Source organism: Mobula hypostoma, chromosome 2 (genome assembly GCF_963921235.1).
Source record: "Mobula hypostoma chromosome 2, sMobHyp1.1, whole genome shotgun sequence".
Lineage (NCBI taxonomy): Eukaryota > Metazoa > Chordata > Chondrichthyes > Myliobatiformes > Myliobatidae > Mobula > Mobula hypostoma.
The window spans coordinates 226,300,239-226,318,213 of record NC_086098.1 but is presented as its reverse complement, the minus strand read 5'-3'; the positions used below and the strand labels follow the sequence as shown (position 1 = coordinate 226,318,213).

At 44.0% G+C, this 17,975-nt stretch overlaps 1 protein-coding gene across 2 annotated transcripts in view; it reads right to left on the bottom strand.

Moving 5' to 3' along the window:
- The window catches only part of LOC134342897 (piezo-type mechanosensitive ion channel component 2-like), a 240,104-nt gene that overhangs the window by 23,444 nt on the left and 198,685 nt on the right, over window positions 1-17,975 (bottom strand). For both annotated transcript variants that reach the window (XM_063041568.1, XM_063041569.1), the window contains 5 exons: window positions 15,816-15,978; window positions 14,478-14,610; window positions 10,386-10,533; window positions 1,870-2,084; window positions 45-203 (listed from right to left, as the gene is read on the bottom strand). In XM_063041568.1, the coding sequence (XP_062897638.1) occupies window positions 45-203; window positions 1,870-2,084; window positions 10,386-10,533; window positions 14,478-14,610; window positions 15,816-15,978 (818 nt within the window). The remainder of the gene's footprint in view (window positions 1-44; window positions 204-1,869; window positions 2,085-10,385; window positions 10,534-14,477; window positions 14,611-15,815; window positions 15,979-17,975) is intronic.

Genomic DNA, 17,975 nt, shown 5'->3' with positions numbered 1-17,975 from the left:
TTCCATCCCCTCCCTCCACACTGTGTGTTGGGACCCTCACTTACCCCTGAAAGAGGAACAGGTTGAAGTAGTTGTAGCTCTTTGTCAGGAAGTTGCCCAGGACTCGGTTTGGGTAGCCACATTTGATCTGATATGCCGACAGGCCTAAGTAAATGCACTTAACGAAATACCATAGCTGGGCAATTTGGTTTTGGTTAAACCTCCTGCAAGTATAAAATAGAAAGACTTTTAGAAGACTCATTCTAGTTACCCTCTCACCCTCGTGACCTGCCCATCATCTCCCTCAGATTCCCCACTTCCTTCCCTTTACTCCACTTTCATCTCCTTTCAGATTCCTTCTTCTTCAGCTCTTTGCCTTTTCCACCTATCACCTGCCAGCTGGCATTTCTCCCCCCACCCCTTCACCTTCTTATTCTGGCTTCTGCTCCCTTCCTTTCCAGCCCAAAGTGAAATTTATTCTCCTGTCTGATCTGCTGAATTCCTCCAGCATTTTGTGTATGTTGCCCAAGGTTTGCAGCATCTGCAGAATCTTTTTTGTCTTGATCTGATGAAGCACGTGTTTCGAACGGTTGACAGAGAGGCGGAGGGCGTCAATGGCTAAGTGAATGGAGTAGGTGTAGGAGCTGAAAGACAGTGGTACCTGTTTCTTAATATTTATTTTGAGGAGCTTTCTACTCATCATTTCTTTAACTTATTCATGTAATGGCATTTGGCATTCATTGCCCATCCCAGATTGCCTTTGAGGAGGAGAGGGGTGAGCTGCCTTCTGGAACTGCTGTGATCCTTCTGGTGGAAGTGATCCCACTGTGCTGTAGAGGAGGGAGTTCCAGGGTTTAGACTCAGTAGCAACCTCACTCAGGCCGTCTCACAATCAGAGGTGCTGGAATAACCAAGAGAAGAAGCAGTGGTGAATTGGAGCTGGTGTGATCAGCACTGTTCCTTGAACACTTTCAGGAAGTGTTAGACACAGTTGACAGCTCATCTTGGAGAAGGAAATCTCTGATCTTAAATCTCTGCTGCCTTGCCGCTATTTCCACTCATGGGGAACGCTTTGAGAGTAAGCCCTGAGGAAATCCCTCTTGCTGGAATCCCTACGGCAGTCCTACGTTGAGTTCAACACTGACTGGCAGCTCCTGTGATGCCAATCGTGCCAAACTGTATCGGTCTCTGCCATTCCTTTGGATTCATCAGCTGTGCTGAGAGGGGCAGCCTGCTGCATGGGCAACAGCTTGCTCTCCGTATCTACTGCCCTGGCTTGTAACGTAGACAGCTAGGATGCAATATCCAAGGCAAACCTTGACCAATGGAGGGCCTCTCCTTGAACACTGATGGGCCTAACTGCTGGAACTCTCCACATTGTGACTGAACCTTCCTCAGACATACTATGGTGTCTCACATGTATGGGTCATGGTCAGTAAACCCACCTCCTGTAAAAGATTCCAGAATCATCAGAGGGGAGGGGAAATAAAGCAGGCTAATATAGTGAAGAAAGCAAAAACTTTGAGTGTTTAGTGAGTTGGGGGTTAGCAGACCTCTCTGAACTGCATGTGAAGAGGGTGCAGGCAGAACAACATCAACTGCTGTGGCCCTTCATAGTTTCTACATTGCTGCACGAGAGAAGTTTCTGTTAACTGGTTCTGGTCCAGCTCTTCATCTTCCCCCACCGTCCCAGAGACACACAGGCTGAGAATGAGTTTGCATGTCCCCACACTCCCAACACCAAGTTGGAGCAGATTCTACACAGCTTCGAGACGGGTAATGACGGCACCTTCACTACTCCCTATGTGTCAGTGCAAACAAATAAATGGCTGTCTTTAACCAACCACAATGGAGCAAAGATGATTGGTGGCTTGCGATCGCTTATGTCACCTCTCCGTTATCCCGGGGAGAATAAAGAACATCCAGAAGTGGATCCCAAGCACCAGAACGACCTGAAAGACAACTTTCCCCAGGACGGTCTTGCGGAGGTAGAGAGCGCGGTCGACCACCATGCTGGCAAACTGGACCAGCACCATCACCAGGAAGACATGGGGCACGTGGTCCTCTGAGATGGACTCTGTGATGTCGGCCACAGCCGTGTGCTTCTGTTGGAGGAGCAGGAGACAAGCTGGTTACGGACAACAGTGAAATTGTAAAACAACATCAGAAAGGCACAAAGACTTAATGAGAAAATAACACTTGCAAGTAAATGAAGTAAAGGCCTAAGCATAGAACAGAACAGCATATCAACAGGCCATTTGGCCCATCGTGCTGATCTAATTAAGTAATTAAATGCCTAACTGAACTAATCCCTTTTGCCAACATAACGTCCTTATTCCTCCGTCTTTTCACACTCATCCAGATTCAGATTCATTTATTTATCACATGCTCAATGAAACATACAATGAAATGTGTCATTTGTATTAACAACCAACATGACCTAAGGATGTGCTGGGGTGAGTATTTCATGCCCCTATTTGAAAGCCGTTTAAACACAGTTATCATACTTGCCTCCATCACCACCACCGGCTGCACATTCGAGGCACCCACTACTCTCCGTGTAAAGAAAATTGTCCTGCACACTTCCCTTGACTTCTCACCTTAAGTGCATGCCCTCTAAAATTAGAGGGCTTGAATCTGGGAAAAGGATACCCACTTTGAGTGGGAGAACTAGAGAGGGAGAGAGAGTGAATGAGTGTGTCTGTGAGAAGGAAAACGAGAGGGGAGGGAGACAGAAAGAAAGAGAGAATTAAAGTACGGTTTGACCACCACAAATCCAGAATGATTGGGACCTGTGCTGTGCCAGATTAGTGATTTTTGCCGAATCACAGGTGGTTAGGTTGAGATTAAATGAATAAACACCTCTAACCCACTTAATGATCACCTCAGCCTTGGACAATAAAGAAAAAAAAATGACAAATGAAAAGCAATTCTTTCACAAGTTACTGAACTGGTCTGCCAGAGTCAACTGCACTCAGTTGCTGCTTTGTAAACAGGGAATGATATTTAGCCTCCAAAGAACATAGTATGCCATTGTCCAGGGGTTGAAATAATGATGTATGGTTAAGTGGCAGGTAGATATCGTAAACATGATTCTTTACCAAGAGTTCTGCTTTTGGATGAGCAGAGCAGTTATCTAAAAGCAGCATTATTTTACAATTTTTGTCCAGACCAATAGTGTCATAGTGAGCTCTCACTTCTGGAACAAAGTAATGTTCAAATCATTCCACTATAATGTCAGTTGTAATCCATCCTTTCTTTGTTGGCACGATATTACTGGAAACTGCTTCATACCTTTGAAAGCTCTGGGACGTAAGCTTTTGCCAATGTCTGACGACTTATACCTGTGGGTTCCTGTAGCATTAGAGCAGCCCAACACAGTGACATGATCTTTTGATGCTTTATAACTTGTTGGTGATTCTGTATCCTCTGTAGTCTATGTTTGTCTTGGAGTACAATGGCAACATAAGGTGGTTTCATCCACATTGTAGACATGCTTAGGACTTAAATTTTCATCAGAAACTAACTTAGCGAACTCATCAACAAATTCAACAGCTGCCCCTTGTCTGCTGACCGCTTTTCACCACACTCTGCATGAAATTCTGTGCCATGTCGCTGCTTGAAACACTAAAGCCACCCTTCACTGTAATCACATTCATAATCCAGTCCTAAGTCTTCATGAAATAATTTCGCTCATTCCTTCACCATCTCCCCTGACAGTTCTACACCTTCGCTGATGTGGAATTTAAATCACTTTATGAGAACTCTATCAGTTGTGAACATCTTCCCTCTTTCATTGTGTTCCTTATGCATATCTGTTTTCTGATTCACTGTCAGCAAAGAACTGGAGCAACTTTTCTTCTTGTTTCTTTATATCATAAATAGTGGAAGAGCCAATGTTATACAAATCACAAATTCCTTAGACAGATACACCTCTGTTGAGTTTTTTTAGAACTTCCACCTTATTTGTGTAGATAACATATGGTGTTTGCACTTTACACCATGAGAAGCACTTCCTCCATTCAATGAAGACATGCCTGGAGCTAGATAAGCATAAGTTATAAAAATAAATGCAGAATAACAGTAATGATTTGCTTCTTTTAATGACTGTGCCAACAACTGATTCTGCTAATGGTGCCACCAAAACAGTGGTGAAGCGGGAAATTCGAAATTAGGCTGGTGAAAATTATGTCTGAACCAGCAGTGGAACCGGATTTGCGGTAGTCAGACTGTAGAAGAGTGAGTACTAGAATGAAAATATTGAACTGTTCTAGATCTTTAAAAAAGATTAGATCAGTGGATCAGGTTAAAGTGACACAGGTATTAAAAAAAGAGAGAAGACAACACAGTGGTGGTCACAGAAAGCAAAGGCGTGGCTATGAGGTTGCTTCAACTCTGTGTGTTGGGCCATGTTCAAGGACTCATCAGAGGATCTGAAGGAGTATGCCACAGTTGTCACAGACTTTATAAAGTCAGTCACGGATGAGAGCATCCCTGCAAAATCATTTGGAGTCTTCCCCAACCAGAAGCTCTGATGAACCAAGAGACCTGCAATCAGCTAAGGATCAGATCAGTGGCATTTAGGCCTGTTGACCGAGTAAAGTGCAAGAGATCCAGGTACAACTTCCGAAAAGCCTTTTCATATACGAAGTGGAAACTCACAGAATCACAGAACGTTGCTCAACAGGGCTTCTACAAAGTAAAACCAAGCGACATATGTGACAACAAGCTTTCACTCCCCAGATGAGCTCAATGCCTTTTATGCTTGCTTTGACCCACAGAACATGGAGACACCGTCACAAGCTCACACAGCTCCTGATGACCCTGTGATTTCTGTCTTTGAGGCCAACGTGAGAGCATCCTTTGGGAGGGTGAACTCACAGAAAGCATCTGGCCCAGATGGGATATCTGGCCAAGTACTGAAGACCTGTGCTGATCAACTGGCTGGAGTGCTCACTGAGAACTTTAACCTCCAGCTTTAGCAATCTAGTATACCTACCTGGTTCAAGTAGCCTTCAGTTACACCGGTGCTCAAGAAGGACATGGTAACCTGCCTCAGTGACTATCGTCCATCCACAGTGATGAAGTGCTTTGAGAGTCTGGTGAAGAAACGTGTCAACTCCTGCCTAAGGAGTGACTTGGATCTACTCTTGTTTATCTACCTTCACAACAGGTCAACAGTAGATGCCATTTCATTGGCTCTTAGACCATAAGACAAAGGAGCAGAAGTCGGCCATTCAGCCCATCGAGTCTGCTCCGCCATTTTATCATGAGCTGATCCATTCTCCCATTTAGTCCCACTCCCCTGCCTTCTCACCATAACTTTTGATGCCCTAGCTACTCAGATACCTATCAATCTCTGCCTTAAATACACCCAATGACTTGGCCTCCACTGCTGCCTGTGGCAACAAATTCCATAAATTCACCACATACTGACTAAAAAAATTTCTTCACATTTCTGTTCTGAATCTTCTCTCAATCCTGGAACATCTGGACAGCAAAGAGTCATAGATCAGGATGCTCTTCATTGACTACAACTTGGTATTCAACACTACTATCCCCTCAAAACTCATCAATAAATTCCAAGCTTTAGGCCTTACCTGGATCCTTGACTTCCTCACTTGCATTCCCCAATCAGTTTGGATTGGCAACAAGGTCTCCTGCACAGTCAGCATCAGCACAGGTGAACCACAAGACTGTACTCTACTCACTTTACACTCCAGAAGAAACCAGAGATTCGTGAGCCAGTTCTTATTGGGGAGTCAAAGGTGGAGAGTCAGCAACTTTAAATTCCTTGGCATTATTATTTCAGAGAATCTGTCCTGGGCCCAGCATGTAAATTCCATTTAGAAGAAAGCATGGCAGTGCCTCTACTTTCTTAGAGATTTGCGAAGATTCAGCATGTCATGCAAAACTTTAATAGATGTGCAGAGGAGAGTATACTGACTGGTTTGCATCATGGCCTGGTATGGAAACACCAAAGTCCTTGAATGGAAAAGCCTACAAAAAGTAGTGGATACAGCCCAGTCCATCACGGGTAGAGCATTCCCCCCCTCCACTGAGTGGGGAGGTGTTGCAGGAAAGTAGCATCCATCAACAAGGACCCCCACCATCTAGGCCATGCTCTCTTCTCATTGCTGCCATCAGGAAGGAGGAACAGGAGCCTATCAGGTTCAGGAATGGTTATTACCCCTCAATCATCAGGCTCTTGAACCTGAGGGGATAACTTCACTCATACCAACAGTGAGCTGTTCCCACAGCCAATGGACTCACTTTCAAGGACTCTTCATCTCATGTTCTCAATACTTATTGCTTAATTATTATTTATATTATTTTGTTTTTTTTGTATTTGCACAGCTTGTTGTCTTTTGCACACTGGTTGTTTGTCAATCTTGTGTGTGGTTTTCCATTGATTCTATGCTATTACTGTAAATGTCGCAGGGCAATGAATCTCAGAGTTGTATATGGTGATATATATGTACTTGGATAATAAATTTACTGTGAACTTGTTTTGGAACCCTGCACTCACATTTTCTCTATGGGCAAAGGTGTAGCTGTGGAGGACTGAACTACTGAAACATCGCTGATGTTTTACAGCTGTTTAAAAGGCTGATAGAATAAATAACTACAGTGGGTAACATCTGGAAAAAAAATTCCTGAAGAAATCAGCAGTTACACAGCCATATATCAATCTCAGGCAGTGAACATGGTTATGCCAAAGGAAGGTTGTGTCTGAAGTAATAAGGAAGTAATAAGGAAGGCCGATGAGGGCGGAGTATTTGATGGCACCTACATAGAATTTTAAGATTTTGACAAGGTTGCACAGATCAGATTGTCAGACAAACAAGGGATCACAGGACACCATGGAAATTGGTAAGTTGAAGTTGTTGCAGGGGCAGAAAGCAGAGGGTAATGGCCGACAGGTATTTTTGTCACTGGGTTATATGCAATGGGCTTCCACGGGGCAAGGGACGAGGTTTGTTTCATTTTGGGTTTTTTTTTGATGATCTGGGTGAACATGGAGAACAGGATCAATAACTACCCAGTTAACTCCAATGTTGGCAGAATGGGTACCAAGAGGAAGGGAGTTCTGAACTGAAAACATCTATGGAGTGAGTAAGTGACAAATCAAACTGAACACAGAGAAATGGGAAATGGATTCGGGAAGACCAAACAAGGCAAGAGAAGGACTAGTGCAATAGGAAGGACTGAATGGGTGGACTGCCTCAGATCCCCAAATGTAACAGAGCAGGTACGACTGATGGTGAAAGAGATACACGATAGTTGCTTTTATAAACTGCGGATTAGAATTCTCCGCATCTTTTTTCCACATCTTTACTTCCACCAAACTCTCCACTTTTCGTAGCAATCACTCCCTTCGTGATTCCCCTATCCACTTGCCTACCCACTAATCTCTCTCCCGGCACTTATCCCTGCAAGTGACAGAATGCTACACCTGCCCATTCACCTCCTCCCTCATCTCCATTCAGGGCCCCAAATAGTCCTTCCAGGTGAGATAACATTCCACCTGTGAATCTGTTGGCATCGTCTCTTGTATCCAGGGCTCCTGATTCAGCCTCCTCTACATTGGTGAGACCCGACATTGATTGGGGGCCACTTTGGTGGGCATCTCCTTCCCATCTGCCAAAAGCAGAATTTCCCAGTGGCCAGCCATTTTAATTCCTATTCCCATTGCAACATGTCAGTCCATGGTCTGCTCTTCTGCCTAGATAAGGCCACTCCCACACCTCATATTCCGTCTAAGAAGCCTCCAATCTGATTGCATGAACATAGATTTCTCCTTAATGTAATTCTTCTTCTCTTTTTTTCTCTACCTGTCCATGGTCTGCTCTTCTGCCTAGATAAGGCCACTCCCACACCTCATATTCCGTCTAAGAAGCCTCCAATCTGATTGCATGAACATAGATTTCTCCTTAATGTAATTCTTCTTCTCTTTTTTTCCTCTACCTTTCCCCACCCCTCTTCTTCCATCCCCAATCTGGCCTCTTAGTTCTTCTCCTCAACTGCCTATCACCTCCCCTGGTGCCCCTGTCTCCCATGGTCCAATTTCCTCTCTTATCTTATTCCTTCTTCTCCAGCCCTTTAACTTTCCCACCCATCTGGCTTCACCTATCACTTCAGTTTTCCTTCTTCCCCCTCCCCCCACCTCTTTTATTCTGGCATCTTCTCCCCTCCTCTCCAGTCCTGATGAAGGGTCTTGGCCCGAAACGTTGTTTATTCATTTTCATAGATGCTACCTGACCTTCTGAGTTCCTCCAGCATTTTGTGTGTGTATTGCTGGTGATTAGAATGTAATTTGAAAACAGGACAACAGTGTGGGAACTGTGTAAAATGATTAGACAGTTGTGGAAGGTTATGACAGCAACAAAGGCGCAGTGTCTACCAAACTGGTACCAAACTTGAGAAAGTTGGTTACAGGAAGAGATTAGCCATGCCAAAGTTGGGTGCTTTGGAACAAGAGAGACTGGGTAGAGACCGATTTAGTGTTGTAAAATGAGGAGAGGCTTAGATTGGAATGAAGTATTCCCTCTGCAGAGAGGTCAATAACCTGCGAGCATTGACACAAGGTGGTGGTCAGAAGTTTTAAAGGAGATTGGGGAATCCAGTCTGTGCCAGGTGCAGGGTTTGGAACTCACTGTTTGAGGTGATGGTGGTGAAACCTACATCACATTAATGTGCTACCTGAACAGGTACCTGAAATGCTGTAACTATAGGGCTATGAGCCAGGGCTGGGAAGAGAAGTGAGTTGAACAGGTATCTGAAGTGCTGTAACTGTAGGGCTATGAGCCAGGGCTAGGAAGAGAAATCAGCCGAACAGGTTTATACTTGTCTTAAACGTGAACACAGTACAACAGATTTCTGTGATTCTATGACACAAAATATCGCTGACCAAGGAAACTGCTTCTGAAGAAGTTTATGAGTATTCTCTATCCTGAGCTCAGTTGTGGTGTCTCGGTCAACCATTACCCCCCATCTTCAAACCTAATGGAGTCATGATTTATTTGGTAAAGAAATTGAACTGTTTACCTTATCCCATGTTTCATTCTCTTTCCGAATATTTTATAATGATGCAAAATGAGGCCATTCATGCAATTAAGTCAATGCTGGCACTAAGAGCAATCCAGCCTCCCTTCTATGGACTCTGTCTACACTTGCTGCCTCAGTAACGCAGCCAATATAATTAAAGATCCCACCCACACCCGGTATTCTCTCTTCTCTCTTCTCCCATAAGATACAAAAGCCTGAAGGCGCATACAACCAGGCTCAGGACAGCTTCTACCCAGCTATTATAAGACGATGAAATGGTTTCCTGGTATAAGATAGACTCTTGATCTCACTATTGACCTTGTTACGACCTTGCCCTTTATTGTTTCCCTGCACTGCCCTTTACACTTTGTTCTGCATTGTTATCATTCCACCTCCTTCTATCTCAGTGCGCTGTGTAATGATCCGATCTGTATGAACAATAATGCAAGACAAGCTTTTCATTGTATCTTGGTACATATGACAATAAGGAACCAAACCTTTTCATGCTCTCATACATGCCCATTAACTGACGCTCCCCTACACCCAGCCCCGTGATTCACCTGCTAAGCAGCTGGGATAATTTAGAGTGGCAAATTAACCCACTAAGCTGTGTGTCCTTAGGATACAGGAGGAAACCAGGGCTTCTGGGAGAAAGCCAGGCAATCACAAGGCAAAGGTGCAAGTTCCACGCAGACCGCAACGGAACTCTGGTTGTCTGGAGTCATAAGGCAGCTGTTACACTAGCGACAGCACTGTGCTGCCACATGACTCAGTCCCCACTGAGACTGCAGCTCACAGTGAATCACTGGAATGGGAACTGGTCTATTACTGCTACTGAGATACAGTGAAAAGCTTGCCTTGCACATAGACACTAGGGATTCTGCAGATGCTGGAAATCCTGAGCAACCCACACAAGTTGCTGGAGGAACTCAGCAGGTCTGGCAGAATCAATGGAAGGAAATATACAGTCGACATTTTGGGGAGAGACCCTTCATCAGGACTTGCATTTTGTGCCTGTTGCCTGTATACTGTTTACACTGTGCATTGAGGTAGAACAATGCAAAACAGTAACAATGCAGAATAAAGTGTAACAGCTACAAAGAGAGTGCAGTGCAGGTACACAATAAAGTGCAAATTAGATTGTGAAGTCAGGAGTTCCTGTAGGGAACTATTTAATAGTCGTATAACAGTGTGGTAGAAGCTGTCCTTTAGTCTGGTAGTCAGTGTATCTTCTGAGAGGTGAGAAGAGAGAGTGTGTAGGGTCAGTGCATCTTTGATTATGCGGGCTGCTTTACCGAGGCAGAAACACACAGTATTAGCTGGTAAATGCAACTGTAGGAGCAGATTCCTTTACTTACTCCAAATGCCCAATATCCAAAAACAATGATGATGAAGTTAATGACATCGATCAGAAACATCAGAGCGTAGACATCGCACACAGCGTTATACTCAGGATGGATGATGTTGTAGAAGAATTGCTTCATGGGCAGGAAGATCTGAAGAGCTCTGCAGAGTGAAAGACTTTGGAATCAATATTTCACACGTGTGCTTTGACGGAAATTCTGTTCACATGCATCTTACTAACATGAGCAAACTCTTACTACCATTGCACAGCACAGTGTATGCGTGGTTCTCCCTCTACCCAGATAAGTTAACACTTCAAACAGCAATAGGAACAGAAAGACCCCAGTCCTGTCCACTCAGTCAATGTTGCAATGTTACTAATTTGGCAAGCTATGGTCCATTTTTGTTTCCACACAGAATGGAACACAGAACACAGAATAGTCGGGCACAATATGGGCCCATCAGCCCACGACATCTATTCCAAGATCAATCTGATCCTTCCCTCCTGCACAGCCAATAACCCTCTATTATTCTTTCAACCATGTGGCTACCTAAGAGTTTCTTAAACATCCTTTACCAGCAGTGTGTTCTGGGCACTTAGCACTCTCTGTGTGAGAAAAAGCACCTCTGACATCTTCTCTAACTGAGAGGTTAGACAAACTTGGGTTGTTTTCTCTGGAGAGGCAGTCCGAGGGAAGATCTGATAAAGGTTTATAAGATTATTAGAGGCATAGATAGAGCAGATGGATAGTATCTTTTTTTTCCAGGGTTGAACTGTCTAATGCCAGAGGCCATACATATAAGGTGAGTGTTGCGGGGGCGGGGGTACCTTTGCCACCACTTTCAATGAATTATGAATTCAGACCTGAGTGCCCTACCGTCCATTGTGTAAGACCTGCCCTGGTTGGTCCTACTATAGTGTAGCACCTTGCACCTGTCTGCGTTAAATTCCATCTGTCACTTTCCAGGCCATTTTTCCAGCTGGCCCAGATCCCACTGCAAGCTGTGATAGTATTCCTCACTGTCCACTACACCTCCTATCTTGGTGTCACCTAAGAACTTTCTGATCTAGTTAACCACATTATCATCCAGATCATTGAGATAGATGACAAACAGCAACAGATTATTGGTAGCTCCACTGTCATGCACTTGAAGAGTGACAGGAGCAGAAACAGCAGCAGGTCTTTTTTTTTCCAATTTAGTGGGACCAGGCCCAACTTGTGACTTCATTCTATACACTTGTCCTTGTCCCATTTCCTTTGACCCCTCGATAAACCAAAACCAATAGTCTTCTGTTAAAAATAAATAAATATGTTGCAATCAGCTGCTGATGGGAGATGGAACTCTCAGCTTGCAATTCCCTTTATGTAATGGAAGAATGTACTAACGACTCTAAATTTAACTCTACCTAGTGCCAGACCTCAGCAGGAAGAGCTTCTTTCTGCCTGGCCTCAATACCCTCAAACTAATCATCTCAACATACTAAGTTTCAGAGAACATGGTCCTTGCTCATGCAACCACTGATTCTTCATGGAGGCTAAGAATTATTCTGGTAAATCTGCTGTGCAATAAATCCAAGCCCAATGTACGCTTCCTAAGGTGTGGTTCCGGAATCCTCTCACAGGCATCCAGATATGACTATCCAGTCTTGTTTGGCTGAAACACAATTTCTAACCTTTGTATTTTAACCACCACCCTTTTACTAAACATTTGGTCTGCTCCCTCCACCCGTGAAGACATTTTAATTGTCACATAAATAAACCCCAAAATTTCTATTAACTTTCTTTGCTTCTTGCTTTTTACTTTTTCAAAATCATATATTGATTCATTATTTTTAGGCCACCGTGGAAGCCACAATATTGCTTGTTGTGGAATCTATTTGCTACTGATTTATCCATTCATAGTCTAGAAATTAGATTGCACATTGCGATCAGATTTAATTTCAGTAAAAGAAAGAAATGTAAAGGAAGATCAGGGATTACCATTGTTAGTAATTCGCCTTGCTAATCATTCATGCATCTGCCACAGGGCACCCTAGACATTTATGGAGTGTTCACTTATACTCAGGATTTTCACAGGTACGTTCCTCTTACAAAACAGACCTTCACTGCTCAAAGCTGTGCCATATTAGTTGGGGAGCAGTGGTAGACAGCTAACTTGAAGTCTTGCCAAATATGTTTGATCGGGTTAAGGTCAGTATTCTGACTGGGCCACACAAGGACATCAAATTATATCATTTGAAGTCACCCCGTGGTTGCTCTGGCAGTGTGCTTTGGGTTGTTGCCCTGCTGAAGGATGAACTTCCTCCCCACTTTAAGCTTTCTGGCAGAGACTAGCAGGTTTTTATCCAAGATCTCTCTGTATTCAGTATCGTTCATCTTCCCATCAACCCTGATCAGATTTCCAGTCCCTGCTGCTGAAAAACATCCCCATAGCATGATGCTACCTCCACCATACTTTACAGTAGGGATGGTGTTACTTGGCTGATGCGCAGTATTAGATTTACGCCACACGTACTGTTTAGAGTTGAGGCCAAAATGTTCCACTTTAATCTCATCTGACCACAAGACTTTCTTCCTATCTTTGCAGTGTCTTCTAAGTGACACTTTGCACACTCTTTATGGGCAAGGGGATATACTTCTTTTTCAGCCAAGGCTTTCTCCTTGCCACTCAGCCAATGAACACCCTTTTTATGCAAGGTCTTAGAGATTGTGGAGCCATGAACTTCATCTCCAGCTGAAGCCACTGACTTCTGCAGCTCATTCAGTGACTGTTGATATCACAGTAGCCTCTCTTACAAGTTTCATTCCTCTCCAGCGACTACGTTTAGAGAGTGGCCTGACCAAGGCAGTGTGGCTGGGGTTTCATATTTTTTCTACTTTTTCCACAATGGACTGTATGTTCAGTGCCTTTGAGATGGTTTTCTATCCTTTCCCAGATCTATGCTTCTCTATTATTTTCTTGACTTGTCTTGAATGCTCTTATTGTCCTCATTTTGGTTTGGTGCGTTGAAAATCTACTATACTGTTGGACCTTACAGAGAGAGGGGGTGTTTATTCTGATGAATTCATTGAAAACAGGTGATCCTCCAATTTTCAACATCAACAAATCGGATGAGTTGGCACCTGAAATTACAAAGGGGATGAATACTTTCTAATTTTTAGTAAATTGTAGATGGGTTTTGGAATTTTTCTTTTGATTTGACATGATGTACAATCCAACCTCAAATAAGACAGTAAAATGTGAAAATACTTGTGGGGACTGAATATTTTTTCAAGACACTGTATTTCAACCCAACGTTGTTACCTGAACAATGGTGTGTTCAGGTTATGTTACTAAGTTAACCAGTTCTTCGCATATTTTATCATTCCTACAAAATCAGGCAATAATGGCTAGCCTTGCTGATGATGTAACATCAGCGCTCTCAAGCCAAATGGAAAGAAATTCACACGAACTAACATCTTTTGTTAGTTGTTCTGCAATTTTGGTTTCGATCATTAATATTCTTTCTTTTACCATTTATGCTCAATGGCAAATCCTTAAAGCACTATTTTTTTTTCATTTTCTGGAAAACTGTCAGATAGGAAAGCAGTACAATCTGGCTGTGATTCTTTAACATACTCCCCATCACTGAGTGATTTTCCATGTTGAACCATCATATTTGAAACCTCAAAACTAGCAGCAACTACGTTCGAATTTTGTGAAGTAAATATTATCAAAATATTTGACTGCATTTCTTGCTGCTGATTTCTTGAGAAATGTGTTTGTTTGTTCTTGCTCACTTGTATCACAAAGCATGATGAACAGTTATGAGGGACGTCCCCCACATCACTATTTTTGAACATAAGATGCATAATACTTTCTCACTCTTTTCAATCTTGCCAAATCTTTCACTCTATCACTCTTGAAAATTTCCAGAGGACATCTCCAGATCCAATAAATGGAGTCAGTTCATTGCAACTTAGCCCCTTAACTCTCATCAGCTCCCTTAACACCCCTCACTCATTGAAAAGCCAGTTTGTAGTCTCAGGGAGTGTGTGCCCACTTAGAGCGAGGGCAGACTCTCGAACGACTCTTCAAATCAGAAACCAGCAGGATATGCTTACAGGGTGATGATGTATCGTTTCACTCTCCGCCCTTTCTCCCTTATCCATTCCTTGATGGTTTCTCTTAACCCACTGCATGACTTTGGTTGTTGCCTTTTCTTCTTTTTCGATCGCTTTGAAATTTTTGTTCTGTCTGAAGAGAAACACGTCAGTGACTCATTTCCACAGTAATGAATATTCCACCAGTTCACTCTACAACACTATCCCATCCTACACGTGCAGGGGTTTGGCCAAATTTGGTCATGCCTGCTTCTTCAATTAGTCACAGCTGGTCCTGTGCTTCATTACCTGTCCAGCCCAAGCACTCTTCTGAAACTGCTCTGTCATTTGCCGTCACCAAGGCCAATATGTACCTGATTAAATCCAGGAGTCACTGCCTCAAGCTATGGACAGAACTGAGAGGCTCTAGATTTTCAGCTCACTCCATTTCAGAGGCTGTAGATGCTTTGCGATGGAGTAAGATCAAGTTTAAGATCAATGGGGAAATGAGGGATACGGGGATCGGGCCAGAAAGTGGATGTAGTATCAGGTCACGCATGACATGAAGAAGCAGTCCAAGTGTCTGGTCAACACTCTCTCCCATTCTTCAGTGTTTACGTGTTTGAACTCCATCAGTGGCCTTAATCTCTGTTGCTTGATCTCCAAAATATCTCCCCGAAAGCTTCCTTTATCCCAGGCTTTTCCAAATTAATTTACAATGCATGAATTGTTTTCAAGGTACAGTCAATGTTATAATGTAGGAAAATACAACTTGTAACTGGAGCACAGCAGGAGTTCATGACCAGCAACTGACCAAAACGAGCAATGAATCTGCTGTAACAGGTTGGCCAAGGGAGGGGTTTTGGCTCAGCTCTGGGAAGGGCCTGAGTTCAAGAGTGTGATCGTGGGTGGCTGTTACGTGTATGTGGAGTGACAAGAGGCCTGTTGAGGGAGAGATTGAGTATCCAAACTGGGCTGGGCAGGTGAGTGAGGTCAATGGGCAAAGTGTGAGGGAGTGAGGTGTGTGGGGGTGACGGGGAGTGGGTTACAGATGAGTGATTGTGTGCACAGGCTGTGAGGGGAATGGGTGAATGCCGGAGGGTAGGAGTGAGGAAGAAGGAAGGGAGAAAATGGGAGGAAAAGAGGAGGGGAGGAGGGGGAGGAAAAGAGGAGGGGAGGAGGGGGAGGAAAAGAGGAGGGGAGGAGGGGAGGAGGGGGGGAGAAAGAGGAGGTGATGAGGGGGAGGAAAAAGGAGGGTTTTTTTCTGATAGGTCTTGCTGAGTTACCGGAGTAGAGAGAACACACAGAGAGGACTCCTGGATTGATCTATCCTTCCTTTGTCCAAACTCATTTTCTCACCTCCCCTGTCTAGTCGTCTTGACAATCGCCTGGAAACGCCTTTCCTCCCTGTCGCCCTTGCCATGTCCTCTGTGCTCTCAGTGTAGCTGTTCTCTTCCTTCGCTTCTCCTTTGCCTTGTTTCTGCTCCTTCTGTGCGTCATGGGAATCCCACAGACCGTGACGCTGTCAGAGAACAAAGGAGATGGCGACCATCAGCAATCAGACTGCCAAAGAGAAAGATCACCCTGTTCAGATTGTATCTGCCCAGTTGAGAAGTGAGTATTTCCTCCAAGAGAAAAACCCAGAAATCTCTGTGAAACAGGGGCACTAAATCCAAGCTGCTTCTCTACACCCTGCTGATCGCTGGAAGTAGAAATCAGCCCCAAAATATCAGTGAATGTGTTGCATAATCAAAGACCCCCCTAACCCTGGACATTCTCTCCTTGCCCCCTCCCATCAGGCAGAAGATACAAAAGCCCAAAAGCTCATGTTATCAGCTCAAGGAGAGACTGCACACTGCTGTCATGTGACAATTGAACAGGTTTCTTGTTCAATCAGATGGACCCTTGATCTCATAATCTATTCATCATGGCCTTGTACTTTATTGTCTGCCTGCACTGCGCTTTCTCTGTAACTGTAACACTTTATTCTTCTTTCTGTTATTATTTTTCTTTGTACTACTTGATGTACTGATGTTATGTAGTGTCTGTAGGGATGACATGCAAAGCAACATTTTTCACTGTATCTTGGAGCGTGTGTCAACAGTAATCCGATTTAACAGATTCCATTATCTCACTAGAGCACTGTTGGTACAGATACAAGACAGGTACGATGAACAAAGTCTGCCTTGTGCGTGCGAACTGAGAGTAGGAGTAGGTCACTCTGCCACGCAGACATGTACAATAAGATCATGGCTGTTTGGGGGTAACCGAGCCACCACTTTTCGACCTATCCACGATAACCTTCATTCTCCTATGATAATACATTTACTTTGACTTTGACATTGAGAATTTATTTACATTTGCCTTAAAAATATTCAAATATTATACAGTGCCTCCAGACCTTTGTGAGGAAAGATAAAGGAGTACCAGATGAAGGGGCATAGATCGAGTGGGCAGCCAGACACATTTTTCCAGCAAGGAATTGGCTAATATGAGGAAGTCGGCTGATTGGAGGAAAGTATAGGGGGGATGTCAGAGGTAAGTGTTTTTTTACACAGAGAGCGGTGGCTGCGTGAAATGTAGCGGTAGAGTCAGATATATTAGGGACATTTAGGAGACTCCTTACTTGGATGAAAGAAGGCTCTGTGGGAGGGAAGGGTTAAAATGATCTTGGAGTAGGTTAAAGGGTTAGCACAACATCATGGGCCAAAGGGCCTGTACTGATATATGTATTATGTTACGAGAGACTCATAACCTTCAGAGTGAAAAACATTGTTTCACCTCCATCTTAAGTTGGCAGCCCCATATTAATTAAACAGTGACCCCCTTTGTACTGGATTGACCCACAGGAGAAACCACGCTTCACAGACCCTGTCAGGATCCCCCAGGACAAAGAGTTTAGCTCCCTGACTACTCTTGGCTGGGCCTGAGCAACAGCCCTTGCCCCTTTCCTCCCTCAGGGTCCACAGGCATCTCTCCTCTGCATCTGTCTCAGGCAAAACCTCTCAGTGGTGAACTATCCTCACCCAACAGTCTGCAACAGCCTCCCTAGCATCCATCACCTCTAGTTCCTTGTAGCACACTCTACGGGCAAGTGTCAAGTGTTGTGACTTGACCTTTAAACAGTGCACTTGCAGTGAGTTGAGCTGAGTGAAAACATGCTTCTCAGTGGTAGCTGGCGACCATCCAGTTTTAGCTCCTTCTAAGACCGACGGGTGACAAATGAGGTCACCTCACACATCTCCAGTGGCCAGAGAGCCATCTGGCTACAAGTGCCAGTCAAATTTCAGAAACTGCAAGATGATCGTTTTTTTTTCCAGAGATTGGCGGCTGCCAGGGGCAGTAGTGAAGAGCTGTTTAAAAGGCTCTTCGCTAGACACATGAAAGTGCAGAGAATGGAGGGATATGGACGCTGTGTTGGCAGAAGGGTCGAGTTCAGTTAGATATTTAATTACTGCTGTAATTAGTTCAGCACAACGTTGTGGCTGAGAGTCCTGTTCCATGTTCTGTTTTTAGATT